This window comes from Myodes glareolus, chromosome 5 (genome assembly GCF_982192425.1).
Source record: "Myodes glareolus chromosome 5, mMyoGla1.1, whole genome shotgun sequence".
NCBI lineage: Eukaryota > Metazoa > Chordata > Mammalia > Rodentia > Cricetidae > Myodes > Myodes glareolus.
Genome location: NC_142030.1, coordinates 84,822,657 through 84,847,658, shown reverse-complemented (window position 1 = coordinate 84,847,658; position 25,002 = coordinate 84,822,657). Strand labels below are relative to the sequence as shown.

At 42.0% G+C, this 25,002-nt stretch overlaps 1 protein-coding gene across 4 annotated transcripts in view; it reads left to right on the top strand.

Moving 5' to 3' along the window:
• Dennd1b (DENN domain containing 1B) overlaps positions 1-23,116 on the top strand; it is a 216,468-nt gene extending 193,352 nt beyond the window's left edge. For all 4 annotated transcript variants that reach the window (XM_085688160.2, XM_085688162.2, XM_085688163.2 and 1 more), the window contains 3 exons: positions 15,007-15,083; positions 16,147-16,363; positions 17,084-23,116. In XM_085688160.2, the coding sequence (XP_085544286.2) occupies positions 15,007-15,083; positions 16,147-16,363; positions 17,084-17,605 (816 nt within the window). In that variant the 3' untranslated portion in view covers positions 17,606-23,116. The remainder of the gene's footprint in view (positions 1-15,006; positions 15,084-16,146; positions 16,364-17,083) is intronic.
• Positions 23,117-25,002: the final 1,886 nt, after the last annotated feature.

Genomic DNA, 25,002 nt, shown 5'->3' with positions numbered 1-25,002 from the left:
CTTCTGTTCAAATGCTGATATTACTAAAAATATTGTCCAAAGTGGCAAAGTGTCTAAAAAAATAGCAATGTAATATCATATTTTGTATTTAGAATAGGCTACTGAAGGGTTTTTTTTATTTTATTTTTATTTTGAGACAGAGTTTCTCTGTGTAGCTTTGGAGCCTGTCCTGGCACTAGCTTTGTAGATCAAGCTGGCATCAAACTGACAGATCCACCTACCTCTGCCTCCCAAGTGTTGGGATTAAAGGCATGCGCCACTACCACCCTGCGCCTCTGAAGGTTTTGACCAACTGAACCGTGCATATCAAATTTCAGTCTATTAGGCACCTTTAGAAATCAGCCTTAGAGTCAAATCCAGAGTTCCTGCAAAATTTCTTTTATGACAGCCGCCAAGGTTCACAGCCAGGATGGTCGCAGCATTTATCTGGGGCTCATGAGAGATCAGTGGCAGACAAGGACTTGCACCTTAAGAAAGGAGTGCTTCCTTTGCCTTACAGTCTGAGGGTTCTGTTTACTGTGGCAGGAAATTCTGGATGGCAGGTGTGTGAGGCTGATCACATTCCATGCATTGCAAGGAAACAGAATGAAAGGAATGCTGGAGTTGGATTTTTCTTTGGACCGTCAGTTCACAAATAATAACATGGAGACGTCTTATGAATTATGAAAGCTTGTCTTTAGCTTAGGCTTGTCCCACTCGCTCTTATAATGTAATTAGCCTGGTTTTATTAATCTACATTTTACCATGTGGCTTTTTACCTTTCTTTCATCTTGCACTCCTGTTTCCTCTCCTCACACCTCTAGATTCTTCCTCTCCCTCCTTCCTCACTCTTCAAGAAGTCCCACCTATCCTTCCTGCCTATTGGCCATTCTGCTTTTTTACTACACCAATCACAGCAATACACATTAACACAGTGTACAAATATTTGACAACAGAATCCTGTTACTCGGGTTTTTTTTTTTTTTTTTTAATCTAGTTCACTCTGGGATCACAGCCCATTGCATGGTTCCATTCTAGAAAAGCTAACCAGTATAGAGAATCCTCACAGACATGTTCAGAATTTATCTTCATGGGATTCTAGGTACCATCATTCGAGAAATCAATATGAACCATTTCATCTCCAAATTTTGTCATCTTGACACCCAAACATGTCATTTTAAAACATAATTTTCCACCTTTTGACTCCATAGACCTATGGCTGTCCCATAATCCAAAATACATTCAGTACAGCTTCAAATATCCATAAAATCTTAGCAGCCTCATGATATTTAAAACTCCAAAATCCAACTCTCATCTGAGACTCCAGGCCATCTCTTAACTAATGTACTTCCAATATGCAATGGTACAGAATATCCAACCTATTCGTAAAGGAAGTCTGGCAGGATAGTAATGACCTGGCTGAAGCAAGGCTGTAACCTAGTAGTAAGCAGACACTAAATCCTGCAGCTTCAAGTCCAGCATCTGGGGCTCATGATAGAATCATCTGGGTAAAGATTTGAGTAGCCCCTTCCCTCCAGCTCTGTAATCTAGAGCACACATAGCATTGGACCAACTGCAATATTGATCTTCACACTTCTTCAGTGAATTTCTCAAGCTCTTGGCATCTTCAAAATCCTGGGGTATCCTCTGCATTTCATACTTTCTTAGTTTATAAAGTGACTCCTTAGGATATTTTTACAGGAACTTCAATCCCCACACATGCCTCTCTTCAGCAACTCTCTAGAACTCTGGTGTGAGACCATCCTGACACCCTTATGCTTCCATCTTTTATTCCTGCAAAACCAGTACCAAGTGAGCAAAGTTGCCAAGTTCAGAGGGCATTCGTGTGTGGAGCCTGGCTCCCTTGGATCCCAGTGGTATCAGCATCACATTGCTGACCCTGGGAAAGCGAACCCCCAGGTAGTTCCTTTAGGGCACAGAATCCCTTCGTTGATATTCTTAGTTTAGTCTCTCTACTTTCGAATGAACTTGCATTTTCTCAAGGAATCTTGATAGATTAGGTTTTACCCTTAAAATAGTTCCATTATCCCAGTGTAGAATCCAGGTTTCTCTTTATGTCATTGATATCTGAAGCAATTTTCGCCTTCTCTGTGATATGAAACTGGCTGATGCTCTTTTCTTAACACACCGCTCATTTTCTGTATCGTTCATCTTCACTAGATGAGGGAAGAGCGGCTCACAGCCTGAATGCTACTCTACCTTGGTCTTTCCTCCTCCACCACACAAATTAGTCTGTTTCTTCTGAATCCAGCCACACTCAGGTTTTCAGAAAACAGGCAGAATGTGGCCAGACTCTTGCTGTCGTTACCACATGAATGGACGCTAGCCCAAACCCCAGCAGAGCCCTTGCTTCTTTCTGAAATTTCATGAGCTGATCCTCCATGTCCACATTTTTTCAGCACTCCTCTTCCAGTGTCTAACCAGAACGGCCTGGTAGTCTCTGCTTACAGCCTTCGAGGGCTGTTCTGCCCCAAGTTCCACATTCTTCCTATAAAACTGTTCCAAAGCCCTGTGAGCCACATACTCAGGTTTATCACAGCAATGACACCGCTACTTGTACCAGTTTATTAGTAGTGACTTTTCTGTTTCTAGGAGTAAACACCCAAAAAATCAGTTTAAGGAAGAGGGTTTTTTTTTGCTCGTGGTTTGCAGTTACCGACCGTATGGAGAGAATGCTGTGGGATTTCAGGCAGCTGGTCACACCCACAGTCAGGAAGGGAGGGAGAGGGATGCTACAGAGCTATTTTTATTCAGTGTGGGACCCCAGACCATGGAGTGGTGCTGCCACCATGTCATGTGGATCCTTCTATGCCAGTTGGCCCGGTCAATCTAGAAAATGCCTCACAGACCTGCAGTGATGATTCAGAATCATGGCAAAATTATTGCATTTAAACAAGCTCCCATATCTACTGCTTTCACAGGTAACTTTGTGTGGTGCGTAAGAGTAGATTAGACCCACACTTAGCAATTTCCAAAATACAATACATTGCCATTAACCCAGTGATCTTTCCCTAGTGCGTATGATGGAAAAAATTAGTGCAAAGCTAGACTGAATGTGATTTGAAAAAGGAACTTGCTCTTGACATTTAGTAAAATAACATATCCCTCTTTCTTGCTTTCTGCATTTTTAATAATATTTCACATCATTTTCCTAGTATGCTGTAGAAATTGCAGATAACTGAATACAATATCTTCATTAATAAATAAAGTATAATAGGTACTCCAATTGGTAGCTGTTCATATGTACACATGTGTTCTGAGGGCCATGTCCTTTGTAACAATGGCCCTATTTGGCTTTCTTGTGAAATTCCTGTCTTTAGCCCTTAACAATACTGTGGTCCCCAAAGTAGAAGGTATTCATCTTCATCCTAAGTAGGGTGCTGACTGCTGACTTTGGCATACGATTTGAGAAGCAATATACATCTCGTTTTATGAATAAGTCTCTTATCTATAACTTTGTAAGATGTTTGTTTTATTGTCAGCTACATTAAGAAATGACTCGGGATAGACTTGTCTCATTCCAGTCTGAATCCATTTAATTATCCGACATGGACCCAGGTGTGGGAAGAATGCAGCTTTTCCAGGTCCCGCCAAGGCTTGCCAGTGAAATACCTTGTTTTCTTTTTCAGAATATGAAATGAATTGTGATCATTTGAATTCTAAGAATGTATCCTTATTTAACATAAACAAAGTTTATAATCTGGATACCATGGAGAGGAATTTAGATATTTCTGTCCCGTTCCTTTGCTTGTCTTTGGAATAGACAGTGAATCTATAATCCACCTCCAACAAATAGTAATTTGTGTGCTGGTCTGCTAATTAGTATGGCTATTTTCTGTTTTGTTGATGAGGCTTAAATAAATGTCAAGGGTACAGCCATGAAGATCTCCCAATTAGGCTTCACATTTGTAAAGCCCAGGCCTTTCCCTTTTGTGCGGAGATGACAGTTCTAACAGCCGCCCTAGCCTAACAGGACTCCAGGGAAAGGAGCCTTCTCTGATTTTATTGAAAATCGGGCCAGTTTGGTCCAGTGAGAATACTGCTATCGGTCATGGTGCAGAGCGGTTTTAATCCCATGTACTTCCCTTCTTTTGTCAATTTTATATAAATGGAATCCTGAAGAGTTGGGGAACAATATCAGACCATTAATTCTAAGTCTGTCATATGAAATTGTCTAAAATGCAGTAGAAATCTTTAAGAATAATAGAGAAATCCCTTTCAATAATGCTTTCCAGTCTATAAACCTGAGCAAGGCTCCACTTTAAACATTAACCTTTCTTTGCTTAGTTTAACAATTAAACACACACACACACACACACACACACACACACACACAGCTAACTGTACTAGTGGACAAACGTAAGCACTTAGCCACACCATGAGTCACTGTTAACAGATGGATGGCCCTAAGCAAGGCATTTCACTGTGACAAAATCTTGTGGAAGTGGAGGACTGAAGAAGCTTTTTGTTGCAAAGCCTGATTAAAACCTTGGCACATGTATCGCTTTTAACTGTTTCATGCCTGGGACAAGTGCTAGTCCACTTGAGTTTCTCCCTTTCTCCCATCTAGATCGTTTGTATAAATCTTTCCGAGAAAGGCCGGCCTGTCCTCTGCGGTGTGACGTCACAGGCCGACCTGTCCTCTGCGGTGTGACGTCACCGAGGGTAGTGTCACACGGTGTGCTTGACAATAAGCAGAGTCAGGACTTCCACCCAAGCACACTGCTTCCAAAGGGAACAGGGTCTGCTGTCCTGTTACTGCCACATGCTGTGAAACTGGTGGGCATACTTATAGTTCTTCCTTAAAAAAAGTAGTGAGGATGTTTTCATTATAAAATGGGATTGATAAGATGTTTTCTCTACTATTAGGCTCACTTAAAATGAAATTTTGGTATTTCTGTGTTTCATTATATGTTAAATTTTTACGTTTTACAAACCATTTCTTTCTTTTCTTTTCTTTTCTTCTCGTATTAATTAAATTACTGCCTGATCATTAGCTCTTGATGGGGTTTCTCTGTAGCTTTGGAGCCTGTTCTGGAACTAGTTCTTGTAGACCAGGTTGACCTTGAACTCACAGAGATCCTCTGGCCTTTGCCTCCTAAGCTCTGTGATTACAGGTGTGCGCCCCCATCTCCCAGCTCTACAAACCATCTTTATCATATTTGAATATCTATGACAAGTTTATAATTGATAAGCAGTACACTTTTTGTTTTAAAAAATGTGCCCTAAGATGTACACCTGTACATATACATATAGATTTTTGGCTCACAGAGACTGTAAGCCAATCATTTCACAGTCACGGTTGTGTGTATGGGAATGTAAAAGAAATCCCACCATGTTTGCCTCTTTACCGAATATGATAATCAGATAGTTTATATTTGCAGATAGTAAAATGTATATTTTACGTACCACAGATATAATTTAAGTATAACCTAAAATACAAAAACTAGATGTTCTTAAATGATGTAGCTAATAAGAAAACCAGAAAAAAAACAGATACACATATGAAATTGTGTGTAATATTTGCTAATGTATTAATGACAAAGTTTCCTCTATAAGAATTCAGTGAACTCTGTAATAAATGGTAGCACTTTCTATTCAGCTGACACAGGAAGTGTCAAGAAGTGGTAGAGCTGCCATTTGTAATGACACACACCAGGAGAATCACAAGTTCAAAGCCAGCATAAATTACACAGCAAGATTTTTCTTTCTAAAAAAGGGAGAGAGTTACACAGAGGGAAGTAACCACTTGCTTCTTCCCAAGTAAACAGCAAGGCAAGAAAGTCAATTGTGATGGTGTGGGTTGGGGAGCGATATGCCAATAAGTATTCAGAATACTTAGTTTTGTAAAATAAGTTTCACATAAGACAAATTAACTACCTATTTCTTTCAGATCTTCCCACACACCCCTGCCCACCTTCCTTCAGAGTTGTTGTCTCCTTTACTCAATGTTTCGTGTGTGTGCGTACGTGCGTGTGTTCTCCTAAATACAACCTGCTCAGTCTGTATGATGTTACTCAGGATTTCAGTGCTGACCACTTGGTATTGATAACCAATCAATATGCTTTTCCCTGGAGAAGACTATTCTTCCACTCAGCGTTCTTTAGTTACCCATAGTTCTTGGTGTGGGGTTGAGACTTCATGGTTTTCCTGACCTTTTTGTCATGTCTGGTCTCATTGTCCTTGTTCGACTCATGTTTAGGTGGATAGGTTGGTGAGACTTTACGGGTGTAGCTTCTGACATTAGTGGGAGACACAGTCCCACAGCCAACTCCCAGAACCTGTGACTGCCAGAGTCTTCCGGCCCCCGTTTCCACAGTGTTCCCTGAACCTTGGGTGCTGGAGCTCTTTTGTAGATGTGTCCATAGGAACTGGACTCCACAATCTACAATTTGATTGGTTGTGGTTTTTATCTTTTGCCAAGAGAAGTTTCCTTGATTTGAACTGAGGGACAAATATGTAGAGTGTAGTTAGAGTTTACACTGATGTAAAAGTGTCACTTGTAGATTCCCCTCCAGGATTCATGAGTTCATTAGTCCTGGGTAGGTGACTGGCTTTCCAGGGCCGGCCACCCCTCTTGCCCAACAGCTCTTAAGGCAACAAATAGCAAACCACAATAAACAAACGTTTCTAATTTTATGTTTAATTTGGCTCAGTGTTGAAGACACTGTTAAACTAACTTGTTAGATTGAAACAATAGAAAAAATCTTTTCAGAAACTTCAAATGATAAAACTTTTTTGTAAAAAGTTAAGTGAACGTGACCATAGAAGTATTGCCTAAATAAAAACACATGATAGCAGTGTGTGTTGCAGGCTTTCTTCACATTGGATTTAACCTAGTTTATTCTGTAGTTGGTTTTATGTGAAATATACAGGTACCATATTGTTAATTAGGAAAAATGTTATTTTTTTTTCTGTCGGAACAGTATTACTTACAAACTTCCTATTTGGTTATAATTAAAATTGTTTCAAAAAGAATCCAGTGGGTTCTGGATTACAAGCATGCCCTCTAGTGGAAGTTGTGTGCAAGAGTCCTTAAAAGGTAATTTGTAGAGCCTGTCATAAATTGTCAGCTGAGGTACAGTTGGTCTGGCAGAGGTTGCTCACCTCATGGCAGCCCCGGAACTTTAGAGTAAAGAAGGGGCGAAAGATAAACCCTCTTTTCCCAGGGCACACATCCTTGCTTACTTCCTCCCTGCAGCCCTCACCAACTGAGATTTCCAGCACCTCCCAACAAAGCACCCACGACCTAGCCAAGTCTACAACACAGGGGCCTGTAGAGGACATTCCTGTTCAGACTAGAGCCACCACCCCCCCCCCTTCCCTGTGGTGCACATCACTTTCCTGGAGGGAGTTGCCTGCTCTCTCTCCAGTGCAGCAGGCTTGAGCTTGGTGTCAGTGTGGGCTCCTTCCCACTGGTAGAGAGTTTACTTCTCCACTTCCTCTATCAGTCTTGGAAAGACTGTAGTTTTATATAGACTAAAGATACAGAAAAGTGTGTGAGTATCACAACTGCATGGTGCAGCAGGCTCTCTGCTCCACTGAATGACCACAGAGGGCCTGTCTTTCCCCTTACAGGATTGGGGGGTGGGGGAGCCAGGGACTGCAAATACTTCTTTCTTCCCAGTCCTGGAGATTCCTAGCTACTCGAAATTGACACGTTAGCTCATACTTGTCCTTTATTTAATGACTTACTAAGTTTTCAGCACCTATAACCCCCTTCTGTGGCAGCTCTGATACATGAAGCTATGTTTACTTGGTTACTGTGGATCTGGTCTCTTTCATGAATTCCAAAGGAATTAGGATTTACCTTGTAGGTTATCTAGTCTTTGTCATTGTTGGGATGGGGTCAGCATTCTTCTGAAGTTCTCTGCATCCTGATGGAGGAAGAATTCAAGTGTAAGACTCTCTGTCTCAGGCCTTGGCTTTTTACCTGGTAATAACAGGAATTTCCAGCTCAATCCATTCACTCTCTTGTGAGTTCTTCCAGTTCCCAAGTGCACCAACAGGAGGCTCTAGGTCCGCAGGCCTCACTGTGTCCTCCCTTCTTGGAGCACTAGTGTCTCCATCTTGCTGGCACAATTCCTACTTTGAAATGAGGTTGAGATCTGCCATTTGTAGCAGGTCTTTCTCTCTTGCTGGGCACCCAGATTACTCTCACCCAGCACAGTTATAATAGAAATTTTTGTGGAGTCTATGTGCTTGGAATAGAGCCTGAGCCGTGCACCTTTCTGATTCCACAACTTACTAAGTCACTGCTTGCTAGCATTTGCTCTCCTCATATGCTAACTGGGAAAGCGTTCAGCGCATCGTGTGGTAAAGTAAGCTTGTCAAGGAGCGAGCATATGTGAAATGCCTACCACTGAAGCAAACCCTCGGTAAGTCTTTAACAGCACTTCAGTTACTGTCTGGAAACGGTTTTTAAAGTGTGTGTTAAAGCTCTTTGCAAATAATCAAACTGCTGCGCGTGTTCAGGGCTCTGCCATTTTAATTCTGTGCCGTGACATTTTTATTCCACTAGTGGGTTGTGATCAGGTGTTTGTATAGACTTTGGGACAGCAAAACTGTATTTCTGGATTTTGGTTGCCTCAATTACAAAGTGGGGTAGTATCAAAAATTATACTTGCTTTTAAAGGCTGGAGAGATGGTTCAGTGGTTTAGAGCACCTGCTGCTCTTGCAGAAGATCTGGGTTCTGTTCCCAGCACCTACCTAGCAGTTAACAACACCGACCTCTATTTCTAGGGTATCAGAAGTCTTCTTCTGACCTCCTTAGGCGCCAGGCAGCAGGTAATGTGCATACAGGCAGGAGAAACACTCATAAGTCTTTTTAAAAAGAGTAGGCCATGTCAAAAAGAAAGAAAAAAATTTATGTAGTAAGCCAGGCAAGTCGGCACACACCTGTTGTGGAGGCAGAGACAGGACTGCGAAGCCAAGGCCAGTCTGAGCTTCATGATGTGTCTGTCTCAGAAATGTTTCATGTGTTATCAGAATCTCAATTCTGTGAAGGCCAGACAAGTTGTTTTCTGTTTCATCTGCTTATATCCATCCTATCACTCCAAACTCTCCCACCCCCACCCACCTAAGATTGTAAGATCAAGCTGCATTTAGCCTCTTTAGCATTGCTTGCCATCTAGCGGTCACAAGGGTAACTGCACGTTTACCAGGCTCCTTGGTTGGGGCCAGTTTACAGTCTGGGAAGTTTTCCCGAAGGTGCTAGTACAACTAGACATTCTCTTCAGACATTCATTTCTGTGGTGTTGTGACTTAAGCCTTCTCTCTGAGACTGTGTTTTTTCCATGTAAGCATTTCCTGTCTCCATCAGTCTTCTGTATTTTGTCCAGTCTACCTGTAGGCTCAGCTTTAGGAAGAGAAACACTAACAGTTTCCATTCCATACTGGTAGACTTACTTTTCCAATATTTTAACATTTCCCCAGTCACAACAAGTAACCCTCCTCATGAGTTCTGAATTTGTGAATTTTCCCATACACTAAATGTGTACTTTACATTTGTGTGGAAACAAAATTATATTTTACAGTTTCATTTGTTCAGAATCTAGAAGTTTAAGATTTGTGATGTTCAGTTCTAAATCTCATTTTTAATTTGTTTTTAAGCAGTGGAAGCTTTGCCTGCTTATATTCTTTTGAAACTATTTATTTCCTGTTTTTAATTGTGTGTGTGTGTGTGTGTGTGTGTGTGTGCACGTGCATGTGAAGGAGGCCAGAGCGTTGGTTGCCTCTAGAATGACTGGCAGTTTTGTGCCACCCAGCGTGAGTCCTGAGAACTGAATGCAGATCCTCTGTGAGAACAGTGCTGCTCTGAACCCCTGAGCCACCCGTCCCCTGCTCTGCACCTGTCCAGTGGAACACTTGGATCCTAGGAGAGACGCTGTTGCCCACTTGTGTGTAGCTCCTCATGTGGAGAAAATACTTTTTCCTTGATTGTATATATGCTCTGGAAGCAGTAAAATGCATATAGTGGTGCCTGATGCATATCTGTGAGATGAAGAAATGCTAAGAATGGAAAGAAAACCTATATCTACTGCCTGAACTCGAAGAGCCAGTGTACAGTACCAACTTTTAATACATACTCAGAAAACATTTGAGACAGTGGCTTTCTGTTGCTTCACATTACCTGGGACTGTGATCTGGCATTGGTTCTTTCCTGCCTCCCTTGCCTGTGTTCCCATCTCCCACATTCCCTGCTAAAGGTATTGGGCCTCTGTGTAACCCCTTGAGGCCCATATATACTGTGGTCTTTTAGTGTGTGTGTGCCACCTAGTGAGCAAAAGCATAACAGAAAGCTTTAATGGCCCCAGAAACCAGCATGAGCACCAAAGCAAGTTCTGAAGAAGTTATGGCGCACTTTCTCACGGTTCTCCTAATTGTCCCAACGGAGGGACTTGGTGTGTGTGTTTGTCTCTTCCCATCATCTGCTTAACACCTGTGACCTTCCGGAGCCCAGGGGAAACGGTTCTTTTGCTCTCGGACTAGGTCAGTTCTTATTAAGTTCTTCCATGGCATAGATAACTTAGCAGAAGCTACTGGAGTCATACCTGTTATGCTTATCGGTGTATTAGAGTTGGTTTAGTTTGTATTTACTAGACTAACATCCACAAGGACCCAAGCCCTGTTCTTGCTCATTGTTATGCCCCAGCATGTAACCTAATAGCTGGCACAGAAAGATTCTTTAATCTTCATCGAGGGAGTGAATGGGCACTATGCACACTGAAGAGATTAGTGTCGGCCAGGTAAATACTCAACAGAACTGCGCTGGATGGCTGATGTCAGCCTGATAGACACTAAGCCCATCGGATAGGAGGGAACTCAACTAAGGGGACGCCTCCATGAGACCAGGCCACAGGCAGGCCTGCAGAGCACTTGTTAATGAGTGATTGACAGGAGGCCAGCCCATCGTGAGTAGGGCCATCCCTGGGCTGGTGGTCCTGCTTGCTCTCAGACAGCAGCTGAGAAAGCCATGAGGAACAAGCCAGTTAGCTGCACTCCTTCATGGCCTCTGTATCACCACCTGCTTCCAGGTTCTGGCCCTGCTTGATTTCCTTCCTGACTTCCTTCAATAATGAACAGAAATATGGAAGTGTAAGCTAGATAAACCCTTTCCTCCCAAGTTGCTTTGGTCATGGTGTTTCATTACAGCACCAGTAACCATAACTAAGACAAGACCCTAACTGCTATATGTACACAGATGCTCATTTGTTCAGGGTGTAGCAACTGCATGCTCCAAAGGATAAGCCAATATTAAAAGGTAAAATTATGGCATATTTTACTGAGATAATTAAGTGTTCTAGTTTGATTTCAGTTGCTATGGTAAACCAAAAACAAGTTGCGGTGCCGAGGGTTTATTTCCACTCACAGGTAACAGTCTATAATGGAGGAAGCCAAGGCAGGAGCTCGGAGCATAATTCCAAAGCAATGCTGCCTCCTGGCTGTTCCCAGGCAGACATTCAGTTGCAACAGACTTTCTTATCGGCCACCAACCAACTCCCAAATCATGACACAGAGACATCTTATTAGTTCTGAATGCTCAGTTTTGTCTTACGCTTTTCCCACTAGCTCTTATAACTTAACCTGTTTCTCTTCATCTGTATTTGCCTTGGGGCTTTTTACCTTTCTTTCATTCTGTATGTCCTACTCTATGTCTGTCTGTCCAGCGGTTGCCTGGCTCTGGGTGTCTCACTCTTTTTCTCTCTCATTCTCTTCTGCTGAGCCTAGATTTCTCCCCGTGTTTATCCTCTGCCCACCAGCCCCACCTTTTCCTCTTCTGACTAGTTATTGACTGTTCCACTTTTTATTAGACCAATCAAGTAGTCAGGGTAAAACAAAGGCAGCATAAACAAATGTAACACACCTTTACATAGTTAAAGCAATATTCCACAACATAAACTAACATATCTTTGTGTAGTTAAAGTAATATTCCACAGCATTCAGTTACCTTTCCTAAGCAGTTCAAGTCCACTTTCCCAGGGCTAGCATTGCCCACAGTGGGCTGAGCCCTCCTGCATCAGTAAGCAATTAAGACCCCTCTCCCAAAGTGCCCACAGGCCAATCTGATGTAGGGAATTCTTCTGTTCCCTCTTCCCACCTGTCTTATGTTGACAGCCAAGGTTAGTCATGAAGGTGCCAATTGGACGAGACAGAAACCATCCAGAGGACAGCACATAGACCACCAGAAGCACAGGCACTGACAGCGCAGGCGCCCGCAGTAGCGCAGTGTGTTCGGTGGACGGAGGTTAACAGCCGCAAAAAGGAACATTGTTATTAATTGGTTTCTCATGTGTTTCTAACTCTTATGAGTAACTTTTGTAAAGTACACTGGTTAGTAATATCTCTGTGGAAACTGTCTAGGTAGGAAATGTGAAATAGCCTCAGATTTGCGCTTGAAGTTGATGTCACGGCACTCAAGTGTACAGCGTTTGTACAAGGAATGATTGGAGTGCCTTGAGAGCTATGGTCCAGGCAGGCAGCTCCAGGGTTAGAGAGAGCATCTTGGTGTAAGCAGACTCTGCAAGGCAGCAGGCCACATCACTTCCTGTGTTGTTGCTGGTCCTGTTTGGGATGATGTATGTGACTTGGACAAATTATCAAACATCTCTGGGCGTACTTTCAGGTTTATTGTCACACATCTCCACATCGCAGGTCATGACTGCTTATTCTATGTGTGTTCCCTTGGTGCCGCCATTTATGAGCAGGTGGGCTCAGTTCTGGAGGAGATGAAACAGAAAGACAGGAAGTTCCTTCTCTAAATGGGTGACCAAGGCCTCCAAATTCCTGGTTACCGTTCACCATCCTGAGGATGCTGAATGATCTAGAGCACCCTCGCACCACCTTCCGATCTTCGGATGCCATGGTCCTCTTGGAGAATCCAAAGTTCTTTCCTGAGATCGTGTCAGAAAAGCCATGGGCCAGCTTCAAAGAGTCAAAGGGCAAATAGTTTAAAAATCATGAAGTTTATATTTGAAACATTTCAGACGTATAATAATAAAGAGAACATTTTAGAAATCCTCAGATATCCCTTTATAGCTTTAACAGTAATTATCTCAAGGCCAGTCGCCCTGTACCAGATTATTCTCAGGGAAAACTCAACAGTGTATCTTTTAACCTGTGACTCTTTTAAGATGTGTATCTTGAAGTCAAGGACTTTTTAAGTCAAAATTCAAAGATGGTCTATTTTGAACACAAGTAATAACTATGGTGGGTTAAAATGTACCAAATATTTAGAAGTCATGACAATATTAAAAATAACCTTATGTTGTCATCCCTTTAGAGTCCTCTGGGGCAGTGGCTCATTACTCTGCAAAGAAAAGAGCAGATTTGGAACTTTTTCTGCTGTGTGTGTGTGTGTGTGTGTGTGTGTGTGTGTGTGTGTGTGTGTGTCTACGTTGCATGTTGGTATAGTGCTAAATAGTAAAGTTCTTCATAAAATGCTAACAAATAAAACAGGAATATTCCATAAAATAGTAATCATACAACCCTTATTGAAAAGTGGTTCTGATAGGTGATGGAACAGCAGCTGGAAACTTAGGGAGGGAATTGAAATGAGTGGACAAGACAGGCACACAAAAGGCGTGTCTTAGTGTTAACACAATTGGACATCACATGTCTACCAATGTGCACTATAAAAATGCACCTCACCACCATGGCTTATGCTTGCCAGAGACAAACACCAGTTAGCCAGAAATGGAATCTAAGCCACCACATGAAATGCCAGATTCCAGGAAATGAGCTGAGATAGCATGTTCTAAGACATAGCTGGCACAAAGGAAAGTGGGGGAAATAGCCCTCCAGGAGACTGGAGACATGACAACCACAGCCAGCACTGTCTTCTGTGATTCTCACCCATGAAATCAAATACGGATATGGTTTGTATGATGTAAAAGATTGAATAATAATTGTAAATATGTAGATACCACAATTTTTAGTTGTGTTAAAAAGAAATCTTTGATCCAGAAAGGTGGTTCAGCAGGTAAAAGCATTTCTTGCTTTCATGGAGGGTTCTGGTTCGAATCCCCAAAACATCGTGGTGGCTTCCAACAGTTCGTAACTCCAGTTCCCAGCGATCAGACACCTTCTTGTGACTTCTACAGGCACCAGGCATGCAGTGGTGCATATACACACAACAAATACTCATACACATAAGATAAACTAAATATGTAAAATCAAGTATTTGTTAAAAACACATAGCTAGGACTGGCAAAACAGCTCAGCAGGGAAAGGCGCTTGCTACCAAGCCTGAGATCTGAGTTCTGTTCCAAGACCTATATGGTAGAAGGACAGAACTGACTCCCACAGATGGCTTTCTATTCCCACATGCTTACTATGGCATGCATGTGCATACACACAAGTCAACCGATCAGCAGAAACATCTTACATTGTAGAGCATCTAATAACCGCTTGTACAGCGCCTTGAGGCACAGAGGATAAGCTGCTGCTCTGAAGGTCTTGTTCCTCGGACCCCACACTGGTGTCATCTGAGCACTTGTCACAGATGCAGGAGTTCGGGCCCTAACACTCCAGAACCACTGAAAAACCAGAGCCTACATTTTTGTGACATTATAAACCACCTGGAGTTTTAAACATATACATATTTAGAATTGAAAGCACTCTCTAAAGCACTTAGGACTTGTGGGGGATGTGGTAGGGTAATAAAATTGGAAAATCTTGGTAGTTCTTAAAATTATGTGATAGTTACCATTTGGATGTATGACTGATACTAAATCAGACAGGCTGGCATCAGAAACTGTGACTGTCCGTGTGTATCTATTTCTAGTTATTACTTGGTAAGTGTTGAGTTTTCTTTTTTTAAAAACATACGACTGTGCCTCCATTTCTCCTTATTCTAATTTGTCATGTTAGTGAATGACATTCCAGAGCTCTGAAAGCATTTTTCTTTTGTAAGTATTTCTTATAAAATCTCACTGTCCTTTTAAATTATTAGGGAGACATATTTTAAATCACTAGCTCAATTTGTTGTCAATTTTTCTCTCCAGGCACACTTGAGAAGGCCTCATAAGAGCCTCGATGGTACCCTGTATGATGATGATGATGACATTGAACGAGCAAGCAAGTGAGTCCAGCTCTGGGCTGTCCTGTCTGGTGCAGATCACTGGCAGGAGGTTAGGTACTAAACTTCGGGTTTGCTCCCTCACAGTGATCATCAGCAAACCGAAATGGTGCTCCTTGCAGCACCGAGAAAGGTGGGGCTTGGGAGAGGGGCAGGCAAGACAGACATTAAATGTCTTATTCTTGGGAAGCAGAGTGTTTTACGGAGCTGTCCAAGGAGTGAAAAGGTGACACAGGAGCACAAGTTCTCACTCCCACACTGAAAGCAGCCGGCAACAGAGGGACAGTGATGACAGTCATTCTGAAACAAATTGGGCTAAGGGAGGGCCTAAGGTGAAGGTACCATCACAGGAGAGAAATGTGGAACTGTGTTACTTAATATGAAATAGGGAAATTATATAAACTTCAGTTTTTAGCAATTTTAAATTTTAGTAATAAATTAGACATTCTCCACATGAAATAAATGTGCTTGTATAAGAGCATTTATCCTTATCTAAGACAAATGAGAAAAGGAAAACCATAGAAAATATGAAAGTAAACCTGGAGTGTTGCAAACTTTCCAAGTGTTCAATCTAATGCTTCTAGTAAATTCCCAAATTCCATAGGGTGAGACTGATGAATAGTCTGGCTTCGGGTTAATGAGCCTTGACTTTGTATTTACTTGTTCTTAATGCATATACCAAGTTTTTTCAGTATTTGAAACAGATATATGCATAACTGTGGACAGATTGACCATGGACTAATTATAATTTCTATTTCTGTTCTTTGTCCTTCCCTGTCCTCAAACCTCTCCTCACCTCTTTCTTTTTCATTTCCATTTTTATTTCCTCTTTTCCACTACTTCTCCCTTCTCTCCTTTCTCTTCCTATTTTCCCTCTGTAGCCCACACTAGCCTCACTCTTGCAATCCTCCTGCCTCAACCTCTAGTTAAAAGCTTGCACCTCTCCCTCACCTTCAGTTCTGACTTTGTTACTGTTCTGCTAAAATACTGCATGGAGTCAGCGAGCTGTTAGGTCTTGGACTGTGTGGGTTGTGGGTAAAGGCAGACCTCCCCTGTCTCCTTCCAGGGTGTCTTCTGAAGACGGCGAGGAATCATCTGCTTATTTTTACGAGAGCGACGACTCCATTGGAGCTCAAGTGAAGGCGCCTTATTCAGGTGAGATGGACTTGCTGGGGGAGATCCTGGACACGCTGAGCACACACAGCTCCGATCAAGGCAAGCTGGCCGCTGCAAAGAGCCTGGACTTCTTCAGGTCCATGGATGACATCGATTACAAACCTACGGTTAGTTGAGTTTAACTTACAGGGTTAAATGAAAACACTCTTGCCTGTGCTGTGGTTGCAAGACCTTAGTTTATAGAAGCATTGAACCTAGGTTGGAAGGTACACCAACTTCAAACTCTGGTAAAAATTCCATCCTTATGAATTATTTCAGCTGCTCAAATTGCCACAGTATTCACTGCCCTGTGTTCACCCACTGTTCTATGGGGCTACTAGCTGATGCCCTTTTCCAGCCAGCTGCTCATAGTTATCCTTGTGAAGACTTTTTGCGTTAAAAACATTCCAGAGATTTAAAGAAAAACTGTAAAGGATGTGACTGTTAAAATATTTTTCTTTTTCTATTTTCCTGCTTTAAGAGTGAACAGAAAAAAGTACTGAATTAAGTGCTTTTAAAAAGCGTGAGGTAGAAGTGCTTGAGCAGGACCCCACTGTGACTGCACAGAGCCGTGAGTGTGCACTCTGTGCACACTCTGAATGTGACAAGTGACAGCTTTAACACGCAGAAACCAGTTCTTCATGGCCCACCCACTCCCCTGCATGCCTGTTCATGGAGCTGGAAAGAATCTGTGAATCCAAATCAGAAGGCGGCCAATGCTCCCCTCTGGGCCATACTCACACTCCTGACTGAATCCTAGGAGCCTTACTTTCAAAGCAAAAATCAAATTACTGAAGAATCAATGTAATTTATTAAAAGTATTCTGAAGGTGTTATTTTCCTTTCCAGAACAAGTCCAATGCTCCCAGTGAGAATGACCTGGCCCTACTATGTGCTTCTGGTGATCAAGGAGAGTGGAATCTTGGGCAGGACGACAGCGCGCTCCATGGCAAGCACCTCCCTCCATCCCCTAGGAAGAGAGTTTCCTCCAGTGGGTTCACAGAGTCTCTGTTTATCCTGAAAGAGGAGAACACTGAAAAGCCCTTCTGTGCCGACAGTATGTGTGACCCCGCTGTGGTGGAAAAGCCAGCTTCTACTTCAGGCTTGGGTTTCCAGCCAGCTTCCCCCGAGGCTTCTCAAGTGGGTGAAGGAGAAGCCGAGGTGAAGGAAACACTAAGTCAGGCGTCAGAGAGTCTGCTGCTGCCCAGCGCAGGGAGCCGCCAGTCGACTTTTGTTCCCTGGGAGAAAGCAGGAAAAGAGCCTGAGGCGCCTTCAGAAGGCGGTGGACTGCTCCAAGAGGTTGTGTCATTGTGTCACTTCCAACAAGGTTTAAACATTTCAGAAGGAAATAGAAGTGAAGACCAAACTTAAGGTACCAGTAAAGGGTCAGTCACTTGTCCCTTGCCTCTTGGCTTCTCCAGAGACACGTGGAATTAATTCCCTGTGATGCGTACAGTAAACAGAATCACTCATAGGAATGAAAACTCTTACTACTGTTTAATTGTTTTCCTTTGGAATGTTTCCCCGTCTGTTCATCTCATGGAGCTGTGTTATCTGTTGATTTTCCAGCGTAAAATGAATTCTACTGTGCTGTTAAATCAGGTACTAATTTGTATATAGCCTGAAAGTGTGTTTTGGACATAAGCTTTCCCAGTATTTGGTGCTTAATGCCGTTCATTTTATTTAAACTAAGTGTGCATATGTAATCCATACATATAACCAGTAGTTACTGTACTAATTTGGTTGAGCATGAACTGATCAAGATGTCAAAACTGATAAAAAGGAAATAGCCTGAAACTGTTAAAACTGTTAACCCACTAATTGCCTTAATCTTCCACTTATGTTAAACATACAGATCACGTATGCAGACCTTGAAAGAGCAGTTATCTTTCAGAGCAATAATGCCTTTTTCTATTGTGGAATTAAGCTCACCATTTTTTTTCAAGTTTAAATGCTCTCTAGTGGAACTAACTTGCTTTTATAAAGACACTGCAGCCATGTTTTCCGAACAATGTAAATGTGTATATTTACCTTCCACTCAGTGAAACCCATGAAGTGCTGAGTTACAATGTGAAGTTGAAGTCTCTGTTTACAGAGAAGCCCCTCAGACAGTGTCCGGTCTCTGTCTGCCGTGCTGACTGTGGTCCACCTCAAGAAAGCCAGGTGCCCTGCGGAGTCCAAATAAGCAGTTGTCCCTGTTTTTCTCGCATCTGAGTCCCCATGAAGATGCCCATAGCCTTATCTGTGTTGGCTTTTTTAAATAATTAACTTTATATTTGAAATGTTCTAGGTTTATAGAAAACTGCAAAGGTGGTACTAAGTTCCCATCTACCCTGGACCCTGTTTCTGCTCTTGTTAGCATCTTAGGTTAGTGTGCTACGTTTGCCACAGTGTGGCTTTTCCCTGACGTCCCCTTTCTCTCCCAATATCCCCACAGAGTCCTAGATTACAGTATCGTGTCTGCTGGGGTTCCTCTCCTTGCTGGCTTCACTTTTTTTGATTTTGATAACCTTGAAAATGTCAGGAATACTGGTCAGATGTATTGCCCAGTGGCCGGCTCCTAGAATTTGTCTGTTATTTTTCTCTTTATTACACTGGGATTAGAGGTGGAAGGAGAGTCTCAGAGAAATGAAGTGCCATTTTCACAGTGTCTTACAGAGTGTGTGCTGCAAGCCTGTTCCATGCAGTGCTGACTTTGAACACCTGCTGGGTTTCTGCACTGTAAACTTGTTCCCCCATACCTTCTGTTCTCTTACGGGCAGACAGGAGGAAGGGAGGGAGGGCCGGCGCAAAGGAATTATTTCGGGCAGAAGAGTTCCTTCCTCACGGTTACTGCTTAACTTTGGAGCACATCTGAAAACATACACAGATCTCTCACACCAGTCTGATGGTGTGGGGTAGCTTGGTTGTGCCCTCCCTGCCTGTGTTCTGTCCATCCCCAAACACGATGGTTGCTTTTCAAAAATTGTCTGTTTTTAGATTTTAAAAAAAAAAAAGGTTGCAAAACCACTTAACCTCAACAAGGCCATACTCTAAAGTATTTACTTAAGGAATATAATTTCACCTAAAATTTTAGATTTGTTTAACATTGTGCATATTTATACAAGTCATTTAAAAAAAGAACTGTATTCCAAAATCTATGTAGGTAGTTTTCCTTGTGGTAATTGTTCACTCAACTATAGTGAGATCAGCTTATCCTTATGAGATAGGCTCTTCGTAGAGAGGTGTGTGTGATCCTCAGTTTACAGTCATGTGGCTCAAGGTTGTCAGGTTTGCCTGTGTATGTCCTTCATTAATCCCAGTTTACTGAAATAATCAAGAGAGGCACCCACATTGTCACAGGGCTGTTTTTAGTAAGAAGAGGAGGAGTCAGAGCAGTGACTCCACTCCTGGGCAAGCATTCCTACATAATCCCTGAACAGAATGCACAGCCTGTAACATGAATTGTGAAGTGAGGTCTCTTTTTCTGCTTTGGAATGCATTGTCTAAAGGATGACAGAGAACACTGGTTTCTGGTCCATGTCCTTGATAAACCCATGGCCACAGATTCCCGAATCTGTGCTTTGAGTCAGCCCATGAGATGGTCCGCTATAACACTAGGCTATTTGGAAACATTTAGCCACTCACAAATACTGTCTTAAGACCCTTTAAAGCAATCTGTGCCTTACTGTAGCAATCAAAGCAGTGACTCATGTCAAAAAGAAGAAACAAAATCGTACACATTATTCTTTAAAAAGTCTGCATGTTGGTGTTTCACACCATTATAACCTCAAGTATTTGATGTCAGCTTTTAATCGCAGCTCCCCAGTGTTATGGTGGGTGCATTAAGAAGTAAGGGGCAATAGACTGAGTTCTGAAAAAAGCAAAAATAGTGTTTTCTGCTGGGCAGTATTGGTACACGCCATTAATCCTGGCCCTTGGGAGCCTGAGGCAGGTGGATCTCTGTGAGTTTAGGGCCAGCCTTGTCTACAGAGTGAGTTCCAGGACAGGCTCCAAATCTACACAGAGAAACTCTGTCTCAAAAACCCAAACCAAAAAAAAAAAAAATGAGTAGTATATTTTGTTTTACCCAAAGCAAACCAAGTATTTATAAGTTCCCTGCTATTCAAAGTCAACCTTTCTGCCTGCGCTGTCATTTTAAATGCTGAGCACCAACCAACTGGAGCTCCCCAATAGACTTTTCGAACAAGCTGCTGTTTGTCTACAAGAGACTTGAACAACTCATTGCCCCGGCTTCAGCGTCTTGCGTTTTATATGCCTCTAAATCAAGCCACAAGTTGTCTTTAGTACTACGTAGGCTTTGCACCCACGGTGGTTCAGGGGGCTAAAGGTAGAGGGGTAAACCTAGGAGCTGCAGCTGGCTACAGTGAAGATGCTCTGAGTGGCGTATATTGGTGATTACTTAATTTAGCTTATCTTACATGATTATTTTTCAGATTCAAAATTAATAGCTCCTTCGTTGAGAAAATATTTATTGACTTTTTGTGCCAGTCGGGAGGAAGGTATACTATCTAAGGATATCAGGGTATGGGAAGAAGCAATTACCCTGGGAAATCATTGAAAAGGGCAAGGAACTGCAGATGTTAAAATAATAATAGTGACTTTAATAATAATAATAATGATAATAATAATAATAATAATAGACTAGAGTGAGGTGTACTTGCTTAGATGGTCCTAGCTCAAGGGCTGACACCCAGGACACCTTCAGGAACAGCTGCTCTTTTAAAGTGTGCTCTAAGTACAGAGTCAGTAACTTTTCTGGAAACTGCATGAGTTACTGGAACGCTGCTAAGATCCCACTTTTAAAGGACAGATTTGGAGACACTGCAAGGTTGATCCCTTGCTTTGACGATTCACATGACATGGTGTCCCTTTGCAGGGTGGGTGGTCACTTCCCCAGTTGAGCAATAACTTAGGGTATATATAGACTGGGACCCAGTCATGCGTGTTGATGGGAGTCCAGTTTTTACATTAAAAAAAGAAACCTTGGTAATAGCATTTTCTAGAAACAGCCCTGTTCATTTTAGTTGAAGCCATAAGTGACAGTGTTGTTGGGATCCTATGCTGCTGTCTAATGTGACCCAGGAATACCCACCAAGTGGTTGGTAAGCAAAGGGAAGACTCCCAGTCAGCCGCAGACAGCTTTGAGCATGCTTGGAATCAACAGCCATTCAACCTCCCCTCAGAGTTCCAGGACAAGTTCATCACTTTCGTGAGTAAATTTTCTCATGAGAACTCCACTCTTTGGTGTCAGCGATTCTCGAGTCTGAGACTGTATTTGAAGGTCAGGAATGTAAAATGAACCCCTAAATGTAGTCACTCCCCAAGCGTTGCTTAATGTAGGCAGTCGTGTTTAGAAACCCAGTTCTCCGTGAGCATCTTTCCCATGTCCAGCCCAGAGCCCCGTCACTGTCTGTTTCTTAAAGCTTCAAGGACCAGAGAGGCTTTGCAGCAGCCAGTTGGTGTTATGATTTAGTTAAGAAATAGGGAATTGTGTATATTGAGACAGAAACGTTTTATTTTGAAATATAGGATTTTGTGCAATATTTTTCTTGCATAATTTGGTTCATATAAATATGCACATCTGCCTTTCTGGCAGGTGCCTTAAGGTCATAGCTTTCAGTATTTGCCTAAAGCTGTATGTAGCAATGTTCTGTGTGATTTCAGAAAAAAATACTTTTTCTATTGTTAGCTGAAGTGTTTTTGTTTATTTAAAATAATTGTGGGGATTGCATTATTGTATCATAACTAACTTCCTCAGCCACAATAAATATGCAATAAGAAAATCATGTACCTTTGATTAGTATTGACAGTATAACAGAACTGTTGTGGTACAAAGTGCTGATTCTCTGTGTACACATTTAACTCCACTTTGCACCACGTGAATCTAAACGGTATATTTATGTGATAACCATGTATGTAGATTCTGACATCCTTTGTGATGAGTCTTTGTTGAGGCTTATAAAGGGCATTGCCAATACTTTTTGACTGTAAATTAATTTTTTGTATGGTGTACAGTTTGTTTAGCCTGAGAGCTTCTATAGATTTCTACTTTTATTATACTTGAATGAGGCAGAAAGCACTGTGGGAAATTTGTAACTCTGGATGCAATATGCAAATATACCAAAAATAAAACAAGGTACCGAACAGCAACGCTGACGGAATGCTTTATAATCCCGGAGTCAGTGTTTCTCAAGATGCATTTTTAGTTAAATGAAGTAATTGAAGATGTGCACTCTTTTATCCACACGGTATAGTCACAAATGATTACCTCTCTGATGTGTCAAGGCTGTAAGTCCTTTATAACTTCTCTTTCAGTCCTTAGATGAGGACCATCCATGACCCCACCTCTGAGTACATGATGTTTAAGACAGAACAAATCAACTACATTGTGCGTATTGGATGCATTGCCTGTGGTAAACCACTATGTTTTAGATAGAGTAGCTTTCATAGATAACTTGGGGAACTCTTTAATAATCATATACCAAAAATTAAAAGACTAAAATCAGTTATAACTTAACTGTGCCGAAAACAACAAATACATGAAACCTTTGGACATAAAGGCCACACACATGGCGGATTCTGAATTGAATGTTTCCAAAGTTTGTGTTTAATGCTTTAGCTGAAGAGTTGTTGGCTCAACATGTAACCAATATGGGAAGAAAAAAAAAAACACTGAGCATTGAGGTATACTTCATTGTTCTTCCATCCTTGAGGCTACAGGAGATCATCTCTAAACTTGACTACTATTGGGAAGATGTTCTGTATAAAAGTATTGCTTTGGGAATTTTTTTAAATATGCAAAATTAAATGTCAAATGAACTCTGCATTGCCATAAAGTACCCAACAATGTAGTTGAAAATAAAATTGGTCACAATCAAACATTGTGTGGTGGTGACGACGCTTCTACTTGCTAGTGTCCTCCATGCTGAAACAGGAGAGCGGCTTTGCGGACCCAGCCATCTCCATCTCCAATCTTTAAGTGCTGCCATGTAAATCTTTGTGATTGTCCTGTGTGAGTGGTACCTGTTCTGATTTGAACCATTTATTAGTTCTTGTTGCTGCAGCAGGAGGACTGATGTAATAACTTGAAAGGATGAGATGAACGGTTACTTTAGCCCTTGGGTTCAGGGATCTCAGCGTGCATTCCTCAGCTTTGTGGGACCTTGATCTGTGATAAGGCTTAGGGTTGTGATGGTGGGCACAGAATGGTGGGGGCTGGTCACCCCAGGGCAAGGAGCACAGCACAGTAGTGGTAGGAAGGGACCAATGCAGGATGTAACCCCAAAGGATGCACCTCCAGTGACCTGGTTCCTTACAAAACTCTCCACTTTGCATAATAATTTATTCAAACTTTGAATGGAAGGGATTTTATCAGAGTTGTTAAGACAGATCATTGGTGGAAAGGCTCTCACAGGCACACTTTATATGCCTTGCAGACCTGGGCCATTCTCACCAGGTTAGCAATCAGGAGGATCCTTGCAGGCTTGAAAGGCCCTCAGGTGCCGCACACTGCGCTCCCCTGTCTGCACTCTGTGCACTAGAACCCAGTTCATGAGCTTCGGGCAAGGGACTGGAGGTTGAGAATACACACGGAGAGACAGACCAACACATGGACCTCCAAACGCTGGTTCAGAAAGCCCCCTTGATTAACACCATGTAGGCTTAAGTACACCGCAGTCAATGGCCAACAGGTGATAATCCCATCCTCAGATCCTCTAAACTAGGCACAGTTTCTAGTAACCTTAATTAGAAGGTTCTAGGAGGAAAGAGCAGCTGAAGGCCAGGACTCAATCCCAACACTCAGGCCACCATGTCCTCAGGGCAGGGGGCCTGAGTTTTGTTGACTGACACAAGTTCAAGGTCCAAGGCCAGAGATGAGATCGAAACACACTAGAGCAGAGCTCCAGGAACCAGAAGATGCACCTCTCATCTGAGAGCTGAGATGAGTCTACCAACAGAGCAGAGGTGGCATTTGTGGGAATAGAGGCATGCATCCCTTTAGGCTCAGAATTTCTAGGAACAATATGTAGAACTTCTCTTGTTTCAACATGAAAAGCAAAGTTCTGAGAGGAAAGGGACATAACTTGCAAGCCTGGAGCTCTTCTATCTGTTAGAGACTTTGATGCTAACCCTGGCTACCTTGGCAAGGCAAGATGATCCTCAGGACTTAATTGTGTCTTCATATGGAAGATGGTCATATAGTCTATATAGGTCTTCACTGTCATTGTAGAGAAATGGAAGTACTCTCAAAGTACTTTATAATGGGCTTGAGAAAGTCAAAGCCCAGTGATAACATGAACGACAGGCTATTAAAAGTGCGCGCATGAAGCATGAGACATTGGTAACATAAAAACAGTATAGTATATCATGCAAGGCAAAATTAGAACTTTGCAGTTTTACTACTGATTTGGGCCTATTCATCCTGAAGCTTTATTTCTCTACTTAGTACAGGAGTGCCTGTTCTTATAATTATTTAATATTTACTAGAACCATATGTGTTTGGCTATTGATAGGTGATTTGGGGCATTAAAAATATTCCTGAGTATCTATTTAAGTTCAAATTTCCGATCATTTGGAATATTCAAGTATAAAATATAACTGTGAAATCATAGATTTTAAGAACTCAGTAACTCCCAAACCTTTTCCAACAGTATTATTAGGAGACCTTAAAATAAAACAAAGTACATATGACTCTGCAATTTCTGACATAGATGCTATAGGTGGTGTCCTAAAGAGATGTAGTAATTAAGGCACAAATATATCAA